Source organism: Lactuca saligna, chromosome 8 (assembly GCF_052625555.1).
Source record: "Lactuca saligna cultivar CGN05327 chromosome 8, ASM5262555v1, whole genome shotgun sequence".
In the NCBI taxonomy this organism is placed as follows: domain Eukaryota; kingdom Viridiplantae; phylum Streptophyta; class Magnoliopsida; order Asterales; family Asteraceae; genus Lactuca; species Lactuca saligna.
Window position 1 is genome coordinate 71,546,606 of NC_136424.1, and position 19,362 is coordinate 71,565,967.

Genomic DNA, 19,362 nt, shown 5'->3' on the forward strand with positions numbered 1-19,362 from the left:
TCAAACAATCGACCCAATTACTCATCCCCATTATCTTATTTACTCTTAAAGATCTATCCTAAGAGTCATCTATCCCGCATTCATTCATTCTGAAGTCCTTTGCTTCCAGAGTTATAGGACTGGCACTAAATCCATAGTTGCCAATGCTCGTTCGTAAAGCACTAATTCCATAGTTGTTGGGTACTAAATCCATAGCTACCAGTGTTTATCTAATAGGTACTAAGTTCATAGCTACCAATTCCTAACAGGTACTAAGTCCATAGCTACCAGTGTTTGTCCAATAGGCATTAAGTCCATAGTTGCCAATGTTTACTCACATCATCTTTTATCTCTCATCATTCATCTACCCATCTCATACCCAACATACATGTATATTTAAAATACGTATACAGTTCAAATCATTTAAAACATGTATAAAAAAACGTTCATCCAGCATAGACAACAAGTATTCAGATAATATGCACACATAGCACGTAGTTTGTATACAATATTTCATATCTACATGTAAGATGAAAGTAACTATGCACTCACCTGAGAAGGTGGTGACTCGGTACTCGGACAATGCTTCGTTTACTTTAAAATAATTTCCTTTGACGAAACCTAGTATTATTACGACTAGATTTTACTCTAATATTTACCGTGACTAATTATTAGTCTTATTATTATTATTATATAAGCTTTTAAACAATACTTTCCAATAACTATATACAGACAGGGACCAGACATATAACACCGGAGGGCAGGACCATTTTGGCGTATAGCACTTCTGAAATCCAACAACCCTACGCGGCCCTGTAAACCAGATTTCCCGTACCGCGAGTAGTTAAAAAGATATTATAACGACACTTATATAAGTCATAATAATAGCTCAAATATTTATTATAAATTTATAATAACAATAATAATTTTAAATATAAACTATATTTAAAATAGGGTAAGCATAACTTACTTACAATGGGATTTTAGCTAGGAGTCGGGCTCTGCAGGGGCAGAACTTCGTCGCTAAATCTTTCTACGAAAGATTCGTGCAGCGTTGTAGCGCTCACCTTACTATACTAAAACTATAGAAAGAGAAGTCGAATCACGAGGGACCGAAATGCTCGGGGGATAAGGAGAGAAAAACTCTTGAATCAAGTGAATAGTGCAAGAAATATGAGAGTCTGAGGCTCTTATTTATACTAATTAAATTTTCAAAAACTACCCTCCATAATTACATAATGACATTTTAATTATATAAACAACTAAACATCCCTTTATAATACTATTTTAAATAGATTTAACGATATTTGTACTAAACCAATGTCGAAAGAACTCAACATTAGTCTTATAATGACCGCATCGCCGATACCTTTCTAATGATATATATATATATATATATATATATATATATATATATATATATATATATATATATATATATATATATATATATATATATATATATATATGTGTGTGTGTACGTATATACTTTTATACTTTATTTTAATACGTAAATATGCTATTATAATTTGTAACTCGTTCATACGAACTCCGTTTTTGACGTTATTTATATCCACACGTAGGTGGAGACGTACTTTACAACTTTCGTTTAGACTCTGTCGGCTAATTTTAACTTTATTTTTAAAGTTATATTTTTAACAGGCCGGGACAGGATTGGTCCATTAAAATCTCATAACTTCTTCATCCGATGTCCATTTTCGTCTGTCTTTTTATCGTTACGCTACTAATAACAAGATCTTCGATTCTCGTTTAGGTTGTGTCGGCTAAAAACCACTCGATCTAATATTCGAATTTCAGGTTGTACACGGTTAATCCGAAACTTCGAAAAATCATAACTTCCTCATACGAAGTCAGATTTGGGCGCTCTTTTTATGGATGCTTTCGGTTTAACGTATTCTACGACTTTCATTTAGATTGCTAAGGCTAAATCTCGCTCTATCGTAAATTCACTATTTACGTTTCCCGGTATCGTGTCGGTTCCGTTGCGAAACTTCGACGGGTCATAACTTCTTCGTTATAACTCGGATTTCGGTGGTCTTTATATGTACGGAAACCTTGTAACATATACTATAATTTGGTTAAGATTATTTATTCTAAATAATATTTTTCCGAAAAGTCATTTTCGACACTTATTGCCTCTAAATTGACTAGCCCGGATCTACGGGCGTTACAGTACACAAAAAGAAGGGTGCACATCAACTTCTCATTCTTTTGATATCGAAATTATATGCTTTTTGAAGGACACGTTGGATTCAACAAATGCGTTGGTTAAGTGTTATAGAATGGTCATAGATTGTTTTGATGAAAATCTTCATATAGATGTAAAGTTGCGTCTTATAGGAAGAAGGCAACAAGATGGAGGACATATAACTTACCTTCTGCTTCTAAAGTTGCTGCTTTAATTGTTGGTGATATTGGTGATGCAATTGATAATAGAGATATCATCGTAATAACTAAATCAGGGAGTCTACAACGTATAAAAGAATTACATCCTTCTTATCTTGCTCTTCAGTACACACTACTCTTTCCATATGGGGATGATGGATACAGAGTTGACATCCCTCACAGAGATTTTGATGATTCAACAAATAGCAAACATCGTAATTGTACAATGAGAGAATTCTTTGTTTATAGAATTCAAGATAAAGTTAATGTTTTTTCATTAATTCTTCGAGAAGGCTTTTTCAACATTTTTTGGTTGATGCTTATACGATGATTGAAACTGAGAGACTATATTACATACGCAATCAGCAAAAAGTTCTTAGATGTGAATCGTGTGAAACATTACGAAACGTACAAAGTGATGGTGGTACTGATATTTTTATAACATCAGAAAACGTGTTATCTTGCCTTCTTCATTTACCGGTGGTGCACGCTACATGATGCAAAACTATTTAGATGTCATGTTGCTTTGTAAGTGGTTTGGATACCCAAATTTTTTCATAACTATAACATGCAACCCAAAGTGGCCAGAAATTAAAAGGTTTCTTGCCGACACCACACTTAATCCCGAAGATAGGCTCGATATCCTTTCCAGATTATTCAAAATCAAGTTGAATTCTTTGATTAAAGACTTAAAGAAAAATGCGTTATTAGGTCGGGTCCAAGCAGGTACCTTATAAAACAACAATACTTTTATCATTATGTTTTTTTATTATATTATAATATTATATTTATTTTAATAATTTACAGTTGCTTATACTGTGGAGATTCAAAAGCGCGGTCTGCCTCATGCACTTATATGTTTATTCATGCATTCTGATTACAAACTCCTTACTGTTAAACATATTGACCAAGTTATTTCGGTTGAAATTCCAAACAAAGAAGATGTTCCAGAATTGTATGCACTTGTCAGTGAGTTTATGATGCATGGTCCATGTGTTTCTGATAATCCTAAATGCCCATGCATGAGTGACAATAAGTGTTCAAAAAATTTCCCAAAGTCATTCTTAGAAAATACCTCAGTCGATTCAGATGGTTATCCTATATACAGGAGACGTAATGATGGATCTTTTCTTGAAAAGTCTGGTGTAAGGTTAGATAACAGAAGCATGGTTCCATATCACAAAGCCCTTTTGAAAAGATATCAGGCTCACATTAATATTGAATGGTGCAATCAAGCAGCTTCCATCAAATATTTGTTTAAATATATTAACAAGGGTCCTGATCGGGCTACTGTTGCAGTTGTATAAAACAACGGAGATGATAATGATGAAGTTTCCATTGATGAAATACATAACTACTATGATTGTAGGTATTTGTATGCATGTGAAGCTTCATGGCGTATATTTGCATTTGATGTTCATTACAGATATCCTTTTGTTGTAAAGCTTCCGTTCCATCTTCCTGGAAAACAAAATGTTGTATATGGAGCAGATGATGATATTGAAGATTTCCTCAACAAACAATTTGTTTCTTCTTCGATGTTCTTATCTTGGATGAGTTGTAATGAACATACTGTTGATGCACGAAAACTTTCTTATGTTGAGTTTCCTACAAAATTTGTATGGAAACAGGAAGATCGTTGTTGGGAGCCAAGAAAACAAGGGTTTTCTATTGGGAGAATTCACACAGTTTCGCCTAATCTAGGTGAAGCATATTTTTTGAGAATTCTTTTAAATAAATTCAAAGGGCAGAAATCATTTGAAGATATTCGTAAGGTTAATGGACAAGTTTGTCCTACTTTTAAAGATGCATGTTATGCGCTTGGACTTTTAGAAGATGATAGAGAATATATTGATGCCATCGAGGAAGCAAGTCACTGATCTTGTTATTATTTACGATTTCTATTTGCAACTATGCTAAAGTCTAATAGTTTGTCTAAACCATATTATGTCTGGGAAAATACTTGGCAATATTACCTGATGGAATTCTCTACAATTAACGAATAAGATTAAAGACTCCATGTATTATTATTTTTTCCATTATTTACATTTGACGCATTATTTATATATTTTTCACATGAATAATTATACAGATATTTTTAAATTAACTTTGCTTTTGTACAGGTTTATCACTTAATGACGATCAGGTTAAAAACTTGATGCTATATGAGATTGAAAAAATTTTGCTCCAAAATAGTTCAAGCCTAAGAGATTTTGTTGGGATACCTTACCCTGATCATGATTTGATATCTTCTACAAACAATCGTTTAATTACTGAGGAGTTAGATTTTGATATAACGATTCTACAAAAAGAATCTCATCAGCTACTTGAATCATTAACAGTTGAACAACGCTCAATTTTTGATGAAATCATGACAGCTGTTAAACAGAAAAAAAAAAGAGGAGTGTTTTTTGTTTATGGCTATGGAGGTACTGGTAAAAACTTTCTTTTGGAAGACTTTATCTACATCTTTAAGATATAAAGGTGATATTGTCCTAAATGTTGCTTCAAGTGGTATTGCTTCGTTGTTACTAACCGGAGGTAGAACAGCACACTCATGCTTTATAATTCCTCTAAATCGTACAGAGAATTCTTTTTGTTCTTTTGGGAAAGACAATGATGTAGCCGAATAGTTAAAAAAAACATCATTGATTATATGGGACGAGACACCTATGATTCATAAGCATGCATTTGAAGCCTTGGATCGTTATATGAAAGATATATTCGCTTGTGATCTTCGTACCAACTCAAAGTTGCCGTTTGGAGGAAAAACAATTGTTTTTGGAGGAGATTTTATACAAATTCTACATGCTATTCCTAACGGAAGCAGGTAAGAAATTGTCCATGCTTCTTTATGTTCCTCTTACATTTGATCAAATTGAAAAGTGTTAGCATTGACAAAAAAAAACATGAGGTTAAGTGTTCTCGCATCCAATATTCGAGAAACTAGAACTTCTGCAAAAATGGATTTTGGATATAGGAGAAGGAAAGGTTGGTGGTTTAAATGGAGAGGCAATTATTGATATTCCTGATGATCTTCTCATTGTTGATTCTATTGATCCTATTGGTTCATTAATTGAATTTGTCTATCCTTCTATCATTGAAAATGCCAAGAATCCGATTTATTTTCAAGAAAGAGCAATCATTGCACGGAAGAATGAAGTCGTTCAAGAGATTAACGAGCGTTTGTTAAAATTATTTCCAGTAGCCCAACAAGAGTATTTAAGTTCAGATGGTCTTTCACATGCAGATTTTGTTCATGATAACATTGATGAAACTTTATACTCCCCTGATGTTCTAAATGGTCTTAGACCTTCAGGTATGCCAATTTATAAGTTGGTATTAAAAGTCGGTGTTCCGGTTATGTTACTAAGAAATATTGATCAAAAATTCATATTTGTGCAATGGAACAAGGCTACGGGTTATTGCATTGGGCAAACATGTTATAGAAGCTGAGATAATATCTGGAAGTAATATCGGTAACCGTACGTTTATTCCAAGAATGTCTTTGACGCCTTCGGATAAAAGGATTTCTTTCATATTTCAAAGACGACAATACCCGCTGGCTGTATGTTTTGCAATGACAATAAATAAAAGTCAATGACAGTCACTATCGAAGGTGGGGTTGTTTTTAAGACAACCATTATTCACTCATGGGTAGTTGTATGTTGCATTGTCGAAGAGTAAAGATGGATTAAAAATATTAATTTTAAATAAAGATGGAAAACTTACCAATAAGAAATTTAATGTTGTATTCAAAGAAGTCTTTGGAAATTTGTAATTCATATAAATAAGTCTGAATATTTCATTGTTTGTTTTTATTATTCTACATTATCTTACATACTTATTCATCATTTTGTTTTTATATATTTAGCAATTTTTATTTAATTAATGTTTAATGTTTATAACATTATTGTCATCATCATTTTATAAATACGTACGTTTTTATTTTATTTATTTATATTTTGAAATGATTAATTTATTCTTTATATATTTTTGTTTTTATGTTAAATTAATACTAAAAACATGTAATGTTTAATAAAATATATTAATTTTTTTTTTAAAAAACCCTTATATTATATGGATTTCACACCTAGTTCTTATGTAAATAAGTTTTAAGAGATTAACAAAAGTAAAAAAATACTGGAGTGAGCCAAAGCCCATTCTATCGTACTCTCGTATCATCCCTTCCTGTCTAAGAACATATTGGGCAAATTGCCTCTTCAACTTTGTACAGAAATCAACCAACTTTGTGCGCATTTGTACATCACTCATTGTCTTTATATATCAATATATGTGGTATTCTTTAAATAATTCTAGTTGTCTATTGTACTGTTGATCTTTGTCACATCCTTTGTGATTTGTTGTTGTTTTTATTATCTCCGTTCCTCCTAAGAAATAACACTATGGAGTTATATAAAACCTACAAGATTTACTATTTCTATCATTTACTTTCCATAATATTTTAAAGATTCATCTAATTTTGTTTGTTACTTTGTTTCCTATTTGATATTTACAAACCTTCCGTGTTTGTAGATCATAACGCTATAATTTTCATTTCACCCGGTTTGTAGAATTGTAGTACCTAATGACAATTAAAATATCAATCAAGAAATACCACAATGATAAATACAAGGTATTGCAAATATTAAAATATTAAATTATAATAATAGTTCAACTAATTTCAATTAAATATCAATCTGATTAACATGCAAATGTATATAAATTGATTAAGTTATGACATTAATGAAAAAGCTTGGAATCTAAATCATATTTTCTTGGACTCTAAAACGCCACCGGCGATTGGAACTCCTTCGGACACATTCTAGGCAGAATATGAAGTGCCAACACTTGTTGTCCCGCCGGTGAATCCAAAACCCACAACCGTGGTAGAGATGAGACCACATCCACCGCCAAAATCCCAACACCGCCACTACGCACAATGCATACCCTACCACCACCGGCGGCAATGCGCTCCGCCCCTTTTAGCATGTCATCCTCCAAAACATTTATCCACACTTCCATTGCTTCGTCGTACTTTTTCAGTACACCTTCTGATTCATCCACCATGTAAATTGTCTCCTCATCCATCGCCGCCGCTGGCCCCCTCCAGCCATCCAACATCCCCGCCGGCATCTCTGACCAGCTATCGCAATTTACATCATAAACCAATCCTTCTTTACCACACGAGCCTTTCATGTTTATCGTATAAAGCTTCCCTTTGCATCCAACGGCATCAATGGCTTCCCTGCATAGCCTTCCATCTCTTAAAGATCGCATATTTTTCCAAACGCAGTTTGAATCTTTACGTTTACTATCAAAAGAATCAGTTTCCCGGAATATCCATTTCTCGACGGAGCGAGCGACAGTTTGGGTGTAGTGTGAACCAATCCCACTCGCGACAAATACGGCGGCGCGTGAGGTTCCAGCAAGGCACCAACGGCGTGGGCTTAAAAGTGGAGGTCCAGAAGACCATTTCTTCGTTAGTGGGTTAAAGATTATAGGATGCGAAAAAGCGGGGAGAAGGTCGCTGGAGGTTCCGGCAAGTAGGACGAGGTTGCCGGCGACTGAAACGGACTGGATGAGTAAATTACGGGCGATGAATGATGGGTGGCGGAGGCAGACGTTGCGTAGATAGGGTGTTGGAGTAACAACACTCCATTGAGAAGAGATCGGATCAAAGGAAGAGAGCTGTAGCGTCGAATTTTGACCTGATGAATCGGTGGGGGTGGTAGTTGAAAGAGTGTAAAGAGAGTGAAACGGCGGGAAAGTGGCGGAGTAGATGAACTGCCGCCATGAACGGCAAACGGAGTAGAGGATGGAGGGATGAACACGAGAAAGACATAGTTGGGCAATATGATCAGGTAGACCAGGTATCATGGGCAGGTGATGATCAACGAGGAGTTTCCGGCGCTTTGACGCAGCGATGGCGGTGGTTATGGTGGCGGCGCGTGATATAGAAATAGTAGAATCGTCAAATGAAGGGGACATGACGCGGGAGAGTTATCATATGTGGTGGATAATTGGAACTTGGAAGGCTCTAAAAGGTGGGGGTTTTATTCAATGGTCATACAAGATACACATTTAATTTCGGAAAGGGAAACATTATTTCATTAATATTGGTAACGAAATATTATTTAATATTAATTCATCAAATAAATATAATAATAAAATACGTTTTTTCTATCAAAAAATTTTAATTTAGATCTTGAAAATACAATTAAAAGAAAATTAATTTATTTCTATATAAATAATTTACTTCTTTATCGTGTAAGAACACAATCCATAAATGTCATGATCGTATTTAGAATTAAATTAAATAATATACAAGGCCTAGATACATGCACATGATTCAGTGGCATTATTTTTGGATTCTAACAGATGAAAAGGTGTTTGGTTGGAGCGTATGATAGAGACAAATAATAAATGCAAAAAGGTGTATAGAAAGCAGTTGCATACTTGCATATGATACATGACAGAGTGTGGGTGGTGTTTATTAAAAGGTCATCCCTAACTTTTAGATTTCATATCTATCCATATACGTTGTTGTGACGATTTCAATTTCTTAGTTTAAGAAAAGATTAGTTATGTCTGATATGATAAGTTAATAATTTCGAATTTTAAAATTTTGAATATGAATCCGTAGAATATCATATTTATAATTTTATAGATCAAAAATTGGGATGATCATGAAAATGACAATGGGTTAAAAGACTATAACAATGCCACGTCTATATATTTTAGTCACTAAAGTATTTTTTAATATGGTTTTCCATTAGATTCTCGTCATCTATTGAAAAAGTATCATTACGACATAGTATTGTTGCTAAATGTTGATTTGACATCTATGTGGCTACGATAGGGTCGTCATGCAATCGAAGCCAATTTGCAGGGATATGGAAAAGTGGGTGTTAGTGCTCGACTATGGAGAAATGTTAAGACACTTAAGCACATTACAACCCTTCTCCTGGATACCCTTGATTAAAGCCTTGAGGATTAGAACTTGGGACATTTCCTATATGGCTAATATGAATCCAATACATAATTATTGACTTATATTTGGTTAAGTCATCTAACACACATGTCTTGTGCCTTAAAATTGAAAGAAAAAAGATTCCAGCCATGTCTTCTTCTTCTATGTTTCTTCAACCATTTGAATCATAACATCTTGGATTGAAGATAAGCATGAAAGAATGTCTATGGTGTCTCCTAACTCTATGGTAAGTGGATTTTACATACTATTTTGGCTTGCCAGTCGAATTAGACTTCCGTATGTAACCATTTAATTTCACTTTTAAAAAATACAAATAAAAATTACTTTTTTTATGAAATTAAATTACTTTTTTATGAAATTAAAGGTCATTAATTGTGGAATTAAAACCGTTAACTAAGGAAAATTATGTATCCCAAAATATCAACTCACAAAATCGTGTATCCCAAAATATATGTTGTCTTTCTAACTTATTCACCTAAAATGCTCACTTTATCCTTACCATTGGTTTTCTGGAAAACTTATTCATTCTGCTTTCTTTCGATTTTTAATTACAATTGACAATTCTAACTATTCTTTTTAGTTTAATTATACAATTGACAATTTGACTATTCATTTTTAATTTAATTATCAAGATCTTGTTACACGTTCATAGATATGAGTTAGTTTGATTATATATATATATATATATATATATATATATATATATATATATATATATATATATATATATATATATATAATTTAAACATTTATGATTCCTAATAAATAAGGAGCTACACAACAGCTATAAAATGTAAAAATATACAATGAAAAACCAATGCCAACAAAAGTCAGAATAAATAGTTTGAGAGAGAGAGAGAGAGAGAGAGAGAGAGAGAGAGAGAGAGAGAGAGAGAGAGAGAGAGAGAGAGAGAGAGAGATTGTATTAATCCTTTTCTAGAAAATGAAAATAATACTTTATTGAAGTCTGTAACTAACATATGGACTTTTTTTAATGAATTAAATCAAAAGCATTCCCAAGATGAACACATCATGTGAATTGCTAAAAATAGAAGTAATCATTTGGCTTATCACATTGCATACCTTTTTGCCAAAAGCATCATATAACAGAACATATTTTTTATTTATATATATCCAATTAGGTTAAAAGCAGTTAGTTGTATTATTTTATTAAACAATTTAAATACACTGTACTTGAATCAACAGAGCTCAAAGTTGAATTCTACTGCTAGTATCTTGATTTCTTGTTAATAAGTGAAAGTGGACAGTTAAAAGCTTAGATGAAACCAAGATTGTCAAAATCGAATCCTACTTAAAATCGTTTTACGTTTTGCAAAATTGTGATCGTAAGATCGGATCGGAATCGTAAGATTTTACCAAAATGAACTCATATTCAAATTTGCTTGCAAGATGATGTAATTAACTTTAACTTCTTAAGCATCATCCATAACTTTTTTTGTTACAAACCGCAAACATTAAGAATAAACATCTTAATTAGAAATAAGATTATTTTGATCATGTATACTAGAGACATAATATCACAAAAAGATTATCATAAATGTGTCCGCCTAACTCAAGGTGAGTTGATAAAATGTGATGCTCTAAAAGATTTTTTGCAACTTGTAACACTCGATTTCAAGTATGAATAGATGGGTTTTTGATACTCGGTTATATAATAAAATTAAAGAGGTGGGATCGGGATTTTAAATCGAAGTTGATTGATTTTCTTCCTTGTGAAGTATACTAAAAAAGTAAATAGAAATTAAGTTGCTTTTGCTTTTATAATTATGTATATAACACAAAAATGCTGCTGAAGTTGGAACAAAATATATGCAACTATATTTATGTGGTAAAATAGGCAAATTTGAGTGTTAAGACGATATACAAATCTAAATGGACTACTTTTTAATACAAATTCAAGCTCGTATATACCCATTTCCTTGAGGATAACTTTTCAGTACAAGTACGATCAAAATTAACTAAACTTATATTCAAATAGGATTAATAAATAAATAAATAAAAACTCTAATCTGTAATGGGTAAATTGTGCATGGGTACAAAGGGTTTAATTTTGTACCTATAAAAAATCTTTCTATTTTTGGAAGAAGGATTGGCTAATGTAATAAGAATTTTGCCAGGCTCACTTACATGAAATGAATTTGAAGTCATTCTCCCTATTTGTGTTCCTTTTGAAACCAACACATTATATGAACCTTCATCTTCTGGCACAAATTCTTCCTTGTAACTCACATCATTTCCTGTTACCGTTAAATCCCAATACACGGTCATCCCCACCTGTAATCAAAATTCACCAAAAACATAAATATTTTATCTCACTCGTTGTTACTGTCATTGTTACTAAGATAGTGATACTGTAAAAAGCTGAAACAAACCTCTGTAGTAGGTATCTCGATGCTATCGGTTGCATATCCTTTGAGCTTCTGCTCTGTCGCTTTTTCGTCAGGCGAGAATTCGCCGCCTTTTATTCCTAGACCGCCGTATGGAGCCATGAGATGTTCTGGATCTATAAATCTTCAACACGTTTAACCAAGTTTACCTTTACTTTTTGGATTTTTTTAATAAAGACAAAAAAAAAAATGATATTTAAATTTCAAAAACTCTATCATCACCCATGATTTGATATGACATTTTCAAAACCTAGAAGTCATTTTAGTGTAATATCAGGATCAAATATATGTATTAGATGTTGATGGTTTGCAAAACTAACTTGAGAAGGGTCTCAGTGATTGCCGATGGCTTCACGTACATTACTTTGTACTTTCTTGTCATTAATCGCATATTTAACGTATAGAACGCGAAAAACCACATCGGGACATTAACAATCACCTACATTTTGTTTAAAAAGATATATAAACTTTCAATTTTTTTTTTCATCACTTATTTGACTTAAAACATTACGGAAACTTACGATTCTGTAAATGATCCCTGGATAATTTTCTTGCAAAAGGGAAAAATATTTCTTGCTACCCGCAAAGAGTTCGTTCAGAAATGGTCTGGGTATGTTCTTGACATCCATAATTTGGATGACAGAATCTGCACCACCGGGTTTGAAGTCGAGTTTAAGAACGCATCCTTCCATTAGTTTAATTCGCCAACGAAGGAACTCATTGCATGATTCCTTGGTTCCTAATCTCTTACGTAAAGTGTCTTTATCTTTAAACGCTTCGAACAATTGGTAACACAATGGGCGACCTGCTTTATCTTTGCCCTGAATGTGCCCAATACTGTCAAGATCTGGGCCAAACGTTTCTTCGAACAGCTTGTCTATATTAAAATCTTCCCTCCACATAATCGTGTTTGCTATCATTTCAAAAGCGTTTTGGACGTTATAATCTTTGGCTTTCAAGAATTTTTTGAGAATGATATCGGTTCTCTCGAGGCCTCGACTGGGTAACAATGGGACACCCCAGATCTGTAATTCTCTAAGATGCTCGCTCGCTTTGTATTTTTCTCCGATGAGGGTGTAATTGAGTATGGAATCCTCGAGACGTGAACGGAGCTCGATTAAAGCTTTCCTTTTCTTCGTCTTCAACTCTGCTGCAATCGAACTTTCAGGTTTTTTTTGCTTAGGTTCCTCGTCAATGGAATCGTGGAAGGTTTCGATTGGTGAATGAGGATCTTTGTCGTCGTCCATTTTCGAGCTCCGGCAGTGCACCGGTGGCCGGAAACTCGAACGTCAAGGTTGTGGTAGTGACTAGTGGGGCCTCTCTGCATCTGTGAGCAATATTAATTTTCGCTTTTTTTTTTCTAATTATATTTCATGGTCACTAATTTATTGGATGGTTTTATTTAACTACGCAAATTCTTTTTCTAAAAAAAGATTTTTTTTAGACGAATTGTATCACCTGGATTAGCTATTTGCTTAGATAAAAGCGACCACATTTCAGTCTATCAAATTAACACGATTTTTTTAATTTTGAATAAAAAAAAATATTGGAGAATCCTTTGATGTCGATAAAAAAAATGTTTGGTATATTTCTTGACACCATAAAATTCTTTTTTCTGGAAGGAAATGAATGATTGGAAATGGACGGTGTTTTATCGTGTATAAGTATTTGTAGAACCTTTGAGCCTTATGCCAGAAAATGCCGTGGGCTTTCAACAAGACAACGATCCACATTATACAAGGTGCATAAAAAACTTACAGTCGTGGATATGTTTGTTATGTGCACATTACATAATAACAATCGTCTAGGTTACTTTTACTGTTGTCTTTAAAGTTATAACCAACAATAAAAATCAACATGGAAAGCTACTCACAAATAAACACAAAGCTTTAACTAAATCTATTGCTTAAAAAAGTTTTGCCATTTTTTCATCATCTATTGCTTATGCCTACATCTTTATCATGCCTCCCGGTATTTGGTTAGGTCAAATGTCAAAGTTCTTGAGCACCTGCAGAGCAAAAACAATATATAATTAAAAAACATGAAATGACCATTTAAAGTTTTTAATATTATTTATTTGGACTTACGCTCTTTCAGAATCCCTATAAACCCCAACCAGAGCTTCAGCCTTGTCATAAAAAGTATCTTTAAGAGAAATGACAATACTCTGGAAACCGTTCCCTTCCAGAGTTTCCTGATTTGCTGCCCTTTCTCCTTCGCATGACTTTGATCTGATAAACCCAGCAACCTTTGCAACATTTAAATTATCCAGTGCTGCATCCACCTCGTCCAGTATAAAGAAGGGCGATGGCTTGTAACTGGAATAATAAATAATACATCAACAAACCAAACCAAACCAAACCAAATATTACAAAAAATAAATAAATGACATATATAATATATTACCTGTGGATGGAGAAAAGCAAAGCCAGGGCCGCAACAGTCTTTTCACCACCTGATAATTGCTCCATATCACGGAAACGCTTTGTGGGCGGCATAGCAGTGTACTTTATACCATGTAAAAACGGTTCGTCTTCATTATCCAAATTTAAATATGCGGTCCCACCAAGAGGATGTGTGCTGCTTTTCGTCAGTTGCTTATAGATTTTGTCAATATTTCCAGAAATATGGTTAAACGCCTCCATAAATCGCGTAAGCCTGTAAAAATGTTAATTTTGTCAACAAAAATTATAAATATTAAACTCAAAAGAGGGAATGAAGACTATATCTACCTGCGGGTCCTCACGGTTTCAAACTCTCTGCCTGCTAGCTTCTCTTCTTCTCTGGCCTCGTCAAACTCTTTGCTTGCTGCTTTTTCTTTCTCCTGCAAAGCAGCATATTGATCTAGGGCTTTTAAGTTGGGGGCAGTTCTGTCAATTTCTGATACTATGCTTCCGATTTTCTGTTTAAATTCTGCCTCCAGCTTTTCCCTTTCCGCAGGTTTTGCATTGTGCTGATGCGGCCTGCTGAGTTGGCTGAAATCGTAAACTGGGCCTGTTTCTGAGTCGACATCCATCGCATCAGCCACGGTGGGGAGTGTGATTTGCTCTAATTCACATTTCTCAACAATATCTTGTTTTTTTGAACTTAATTGTGTAAGTTGATTCTCCTGCAGATAATAAACAACTTTCCAGGTAAAAAAAAGATAAGAAATCAAACTTTTACATTTTCCTTTCCAGTTTAAATAATACCGACCTTGGAATCGATTTTATTTTTATGCTTTGTTATGTTTGTTGTAGCAGCAGAGATTTTTACTTTCCATTCTTTCATCTCTTTCTCACATGCTTCTGACTGCGACTTCCACTCTAAGAAAATAATAATTGTTATGGGTTTTATGATTTTATAAAAATAGCATTTTTGGAAGAAAATGGGACATACCCTGTATTTCTTCTTTCAATACATCAATCTCTTCAGTAGCTTTCTCTATCATCGATTTAAGTTCTTTCTCTCTCTCATCAACTTCAACCAAAGAATCTTTTAGTTCAGTCTGTGATGATTCCAGCTTCGCAATCCGTGCTCCCATGTCTCTTTTTTTCTCATACTCCAACCTGACAATTTTATAAATATTTTTAGTGCCAAGACACCAAATAAATGATCATTATTTTTTCTTTTTAGTTCAAAACTTTCAACCAAGAGAAAGTTTGGCAACAGTATCAGCATATTATGAGCTACAGGGGTAATCAAAACTTACTGATATTTGAGTTTTGACTGCTGATTACGCAAGCTAAGTCTTTCTTCAGCCAGCTCCTGGGCTGCAGCAAGTAGGTTTTCTTCATACTCGCGTATATTATCCACCCCAACAGATTCACTAAATCTTTTATAAATTTTATCAACAATATCATTGATCCTCTTTTCAAGTGATAAAATCTTGCGTCGTCTTGAAGTTATGTTCTCCCTTATCTGCAATATTACAATAATACCCTCCCATCAGCATCATACATATTGTATAGTGAGCTACGCCTTGTAAACTCCATTGCAACAGTACCTTATTAAGTTCAGGCTCAATATAACCAATTTCATTTTTAATATTACTGTATTCTGCAGTCAGTTTCGCAAGTTTCTCCTCTGTATTTTTCTGCAATAGAAAAATGACACTTTATATCATATACATTAACATTTCAACAAAAAATTGGCATATGAGTGGAAGACTGTAAGATACCTTTTCAATCTCTGCGTACTGAATCTTCTTTTCAAGCCCACTGATCTTCCCAGATGCTTCAGACTCCTTCAGTTGCATCTCTCTTATTGACCCCAGTTCTTGTAACTCTGCTTCAAACCCATCTTTTTTCTTTTTAAGACCTGAAAATTAGTAACACGTGTAAATATTACTACAAAAAGATCAAGAATTAATAGTTAATTTTAATCCACAGACCTTCTATCTTCTTATCATCCCATTTATGTGACCTTGCTTCCATCCCACCACTTGTACCACCAGTCATGGTACCAGCCTTTGTTAATAAAATCCCATCAACAGTTACAACTACAACAAACATTAAAAATGATATTTATATATTAGCATTCAAAACAACAAGAAAATATGTAAATGTTTTACCTTTATATCTCTCTCCAGTCCAACTCAGATGTTTCGCCTCATCAAGATCATCACAGACTAAAGTGTTTCCCACAGCAAAGAGAATTGCTTTATCGATTACTTGATCAAATGTTTGATTGTTAAGTCAACAAATAATAATGACTAGATAAAGAAGATATGTAATTAAAACTTTAAAAGGTTATGTTCAAGGATATTGAATCACATCAAAGATAAGCCTTGCAGTTCCACCTAATGCACGCAGCTTCTCAATGACTGGCTTAACACGGACTGAGTGAAGGGGTATAAATGTCATAGGAGGAAGCCTTTGGTCTTTCAAATACTGCAGAAAACAAGTGAATACAGAAATGCATCATGATTTTATATTCACCAATCATTTACAAAAAAACGCATTTTACCTTGATGCATTCTTTTCCTGTATGCTCGTTATCAACAACAACAGCATCCATAAATCTGCCCATAGCAACAGTAACAGCAAGATTATACTTTTTCTGTGTGGGCCTACAAAGCTCTGTCATACGACCATGAACACCAGGAAACAAACGCCTGAGAGCTTCAACTGCTTGTGACAGCTTTGTGTCCCTATCATTTTCATGTTTGTCTGCTTTTAACTCACGTAATTGATTCTCTAATTCAGTTATCTTAGCCTTCAGATTTTCATATTTCTTTTTTGAATCTCCAAGTTTCTTGGTGGTGTCAGTTTGTTCCTTTCTGAGTCGTTTGAGTTCGTCATTGTGTTTGTCAATGGCTTCTCGAATCTTCTTGAGTCTAGTTTCCATTTGTTTCTGTTGTGACTCGAGTTCTTGTTTCCTGCTTTCCAACTGTTGTAGATTCTCTTCAAGATTCTTTTGAGCTTCCACATCAGCATGTTGTTCCCTATCTTGAACCTCTTTTTCATCTCTTAACTTGGTAGTCTTCATACCTGCTTCCTCTTTACTGCACCAAGCCAGATTTTATAATTAACTATTCATTCTTTTAGATATTAAGTTGATGATAACAGATGAATAGTTACTTAATACTTACATGCGGTTATATGCCTCCAATTGATCATCACCTAAATGAAGCTTCCCCCCTTCAGATTGACCTTTTGACTGTAAGTTATCCAGTTGCTTTGTAAGGTCATCCAAGTCATTTCGCAGCTTTTCAATTTCAACTGTGTGTTTCTTCTTCTCTTCTTTCCTTTTATCAAGCTCTTTCCCGGTGTTTTTAAGTTTTGCAGTTAAGCGAGTCTTTTCCTCCTTCAGCTTCAGAAGCTCGGGTTGCTGTTTTAAAACATATAGAATGTATTAGCATGATTAAAAAGACATTGGATTAAACATTTTTGGTGGGAAAAGGGGAAAAACAACTCACGTTTTTATCGATTTTATTTTTCTTCTCAGCGAGCTTCTTTTCTCGTTTTTCAATTTCTTTTCTATATTTAGCTTGTTCCTTTTCTTTTTTGCGTGACTCGTTCTCATAACCATCTAACTCGTTAATAATTTCTTGAAGGCTACTCTGTTCATTTTCAATCTCCTGATTGGCCTTCTCAACGTCGTTTTCTATGTTAAATAACTGCCATAAGAAGTGTTCCTTCTTTAATGATCTCTGCAAAAAGCACGTGTAAACATATGAGCTATACATAGATTCATACACAGTTACACACACATATACATGTATGAGGATAGTGAAAGAGAAACACAATGATGCATACCAACTCCTCTTGCAAACGCATATGTTTCTCAGCCTCTTCCTTCTGCTCTTTTTTTTGCTTTCTCTCCATGACAATGGTTCTTTTTTTCTGGTAAGCAAGGGTTGACTTTTCCTCAGCTGCACCTTTCTTTTCCTCGAGATCTTCATACAATCTCTTATCTTCATCAGAGCCAGATATTTGTTCAAGAAGCACTGTAAGTTCTCTAGGGTTTTTAGATGCAACAGACTCCACATCACCCTGCAATTAACAAATACGAAAGCAACTTTGAGTGTCTTAAAGCCTTTTAATAAACGTCCAATTTTAACCATGAAAGCAAAACTCATGTATTTTTTCTCATATCAAGCCCATGTCACTAACGTTTTTCATCACTCCCTCAATGGATAGGAATTATGCGGTACTTAAATAACAAACAATGCAGACAAAGTTACGCAGAACAAAACTGCTGTTTATCATAATTAACCTATAAGCAGGTATTTTACACTTATAACTATATACCTGAAAAACCAGAAAATTCCTAGCCTTCACAAGAATTCCAAGAGACTTCAACTTCGCATTATAATCATCCCAATTCACAACCCTATCATCGATCCGGTACTCGCTTCCCCCAGCACTAGTAATAGTACGAGTAAACAAGAGTTCTGTACCGTTCCCAAGACGATAAACCAACTTAACAAACGCTTTACGACCTCTTTGCTCCTTATCCCGGTCTTCGAAAGCGTAAATCAAGTCCTTCAACTGCGCGCCCCTGAGTTGACCGGTTCTTACACCGAGCACGAAGCTTATAGCGTCCATGAGGTTAGACTTTCCAGAACCGTTGGGACCAATAATCGCGGTGAAGTCATAGAAAGGACCAATAACTTGGTGTCCTTTGTATGATTTGAAGTTCTCGAGTTCGATTCGATGAATTTTGCCTGGCGAATCCATTGCTGGCATGATACTGAAACCCTAAACTATGGTTTTCTGCGGTGAAGAGAAAGATTGGGTTAGGCAAATTGGAAAATGGTACAGTTTTGGCGGGATGATTGGGAATTTAGGATTTTTCGTCGGATGCAAACGGGGGAGTGAGGGTTTAGACGCCCATTTTGCAGATCAGAGTAGAGCAGACGAGAACCCAAATGGGGGGGAAGTGAATCCACGAATATCTTTGGTTTTGGACAAAAATACATAAACGGTCCATGTGTTTTATACAAGTCACATATTCACTCTTTAACCTTTTTTTTTTTATGAAAATAGTCCTCTGACTTTAATTTCTTTCTTGAACGAGCTTTGATATATTTGTTTTGGGGAGCGCTAAAAAAAAAAGAGATAAAGACTTGAAAGGGTAACGAACTTTCGA

At 34.2% G+C, this 19,362-nt stretch overlaps 4 protein-coding genes and 1 pseudogene across 4 annotated transcripts; 2 read left to right on the forward strand and 3 right to left on the reverse strand.

Annotated features, from left to right (window-relative positions):
• The first annotated feature begins 2,259 nt into the window (after nucleotides 1–2,259).
• Nucleotides 2,260–5,018, forward strand: LOC145009756 (uncharacterized). The gene is made up of 6 exons (XM_078968390.1): nucleotides 2,260–2,267; nucleotides 2,341–2,600; nucleotides 3,193–3,535; nucleotides 3,755–4,257; nucleotides 4,509–4,820; nucleotides 4,870–5,018. The coding sequence occupies exons 1-6, from the start codon at nucleotides 2,260–2,262 to the stop codon at nucleotides 5,016–5,018; spliced, it is 1,575 nt and encodes a 524-aa protein (XP_078824516.1).
• A 175-nt stretch (nucleotides 5,019–5,193) lies between these two features.
• LOC145009757 (uncharacterized) lies at nucleotides 5,194–5,841 on the forward strand. The gene is made up of 2 exons (XM_078968391.1): nucleotides 5,194–5,215; nucleotides 5,306–5,841. The coding sequence occupies exons 1-2, from the start codon at nucleotides 5,194–5,196 to the stop codon at nucleotides 5,839–5,841; spliced, it is 558 nt and encodes a 185-aa protein (XP_078824517.1).
• A 1,205-nt stretch (nucleotides 5,842–7,046) lies between these two features.
• LOC145012715 (F-box/kelch-repeat protein SKIP25 pseudogene) lies at nucleotides 7,047–8,452 on the reverse strand (annotated as a pseudogene).
• Nucleotides 8,453–11,305: 2,853 nt separating this feature from the next.
• Nucleotides 11,306–13,120, reverse strand: LOC145011782 (patellin-4-like). Its single transcript, XM_078970520.1, has 4 exons — nucleotides 12,309–13,120; nucleotides 12,108–12,226; nucleotides 11,773–11,911; nucleotides 11,306–11,674 (listed from the first exon to the last, which is right to left on the reverse strand). Exons 1-4 carry the CDS (start codon nucleotides 13,032–13,034, stop codon nucleotides 11,405–11,407), a joined length of 1,254 nt encoding a protein of 417 aa, XP_078826646.1. The 5' UTR covers nucleotides 13,035–13,120; the 3' UTR covers nucleotides 11,306–11,404.
• A 376-nt stretch (nucleotides 13,121–13,496) lies between these two features.
• Nucleotides 13,497–19,158, reverse strand: TTN8 (Structural maintenance of chromosomes (SMC) family protein). The gene is made up of 17 exons (XM_078970817.1): nucleotides 18,522–19,158; nucleotides 18,027–18,263; nucleotides 17,687–17,920; nucleotides 17,360–17,598; nucleotides 16,735–17,272; nucleotides 16,532–16,658; nucleotides 16,340–16,447; nucleotides 16,160–16,267; nucleotides 15,947–16,086; nucleotides 15,773–15,862; nucleotides 15,479–15,687; nucleotides 15,166–15,335; nucleotides 14,983–15,092; nucleotides 14,520–14,896; nucleotides 14,194–14,445; nucleotides 13,875–14,105; nucleotides 13,497–13,795 (listed from the first exon to the last, which is right to left on the reverse strand). The coding sequence occupies exons 1-17, from the start codon at nucleotides 18,957–18,959 to the stop codon at nucleotides 13,747–13,749; spliced, it is 3,657 nt and encodes a 1,218-aa protein (XP_078826943.1). The 5' UTR covers nucleotides 18,960–19,158; the 3' UTR covers nucleotides 13,497–13,746.
• Between the last annotated feature and the right edge of the window lie 204 nt (nucleotides 19,159–19,362).

What these genes read in the sequence shown, in the direction of transcription:
- LOC145009756 (XM_078968390.1), top strand. An exon ending in CTTGAAAAGTCTGGTGTAAG is followed by an intron (nt 3,536 to 3,754) that starts GTTAGATAACAG and finishes CTATGATTGTAG; the next exon opens with GTATTTGTATGCATGTGAAG. An exon ending in TTATGGCTATGGAGGTACTG is followed by an intron (nt 4,821 to 4,869) that starts GTAAAAACTTTC and finishes TAAGATATAAAG; the next exon opens with GTGATATTGTCCTAAATGTT.
- LOC145009757 (XM_078968391.1), top strand. Translation starts at nt 5,194, where the DNA reads ATGCTATTCCTAACGGAAGCAG. An exon ending in GCTATTCCTAACGGAAGCAG is followed by an intron (nt 5,216 to 5,305) that starts GTAAGAAATTGT and finishes CATGAGGTTAAG; the next exon opens with TGTTCTCGCATCCAATATTC.
- LOC145011782 (XM_078970520.1), bottom strand. Translation starts at nt 13,034, where the DNA reads ATGGACGACGACAAAGATCCTCATTCACCAATCGAAACCTTCCACGAT. An exon ending in ATCACTGAGACCCTTCTCAA is followed by an intron (nt 11,912 to 12,107) that starts GTTAGTTTTGCA and finishes AACGTGTTGAAG; the next exon opens with ATTTATAGATCCAGAACATC. An exon ending in TCGAGATACCTACTACAGAG is followed by an intron (nt 11,675 to 11,772) that starts GTTTGTTTCAGC and finishes TTTTGATTACAG; the next exon opens with GTGGGGATGACCGTGTATTG.
- TTN8 (XM_078970817.1), bottom strand. Translation starts at nt 18,959, where the DNA reads ATGCCAGCAATGGATTCGCCAGGCAAAATTCATCGAATCGAACTCGAG. An exon ending in TATCTTTGATGTGATTCAAT is followed by an intron (nt 16,448 to 16,531) that starts ATCCTTGAACAT and finishes ACAATCAAACAT; the next exon opens with TTGATCAAGTAATCGATAAA. An exon ending in TATAGGGATTCTGAAAGAGC is followed by an intron (nt 13,796 to 13,874) that starts GTAAGTCCAAAT and finishes TTTGCTCTGCAG; the next exon opens with GTGCTCAAGAACTTTGACAT.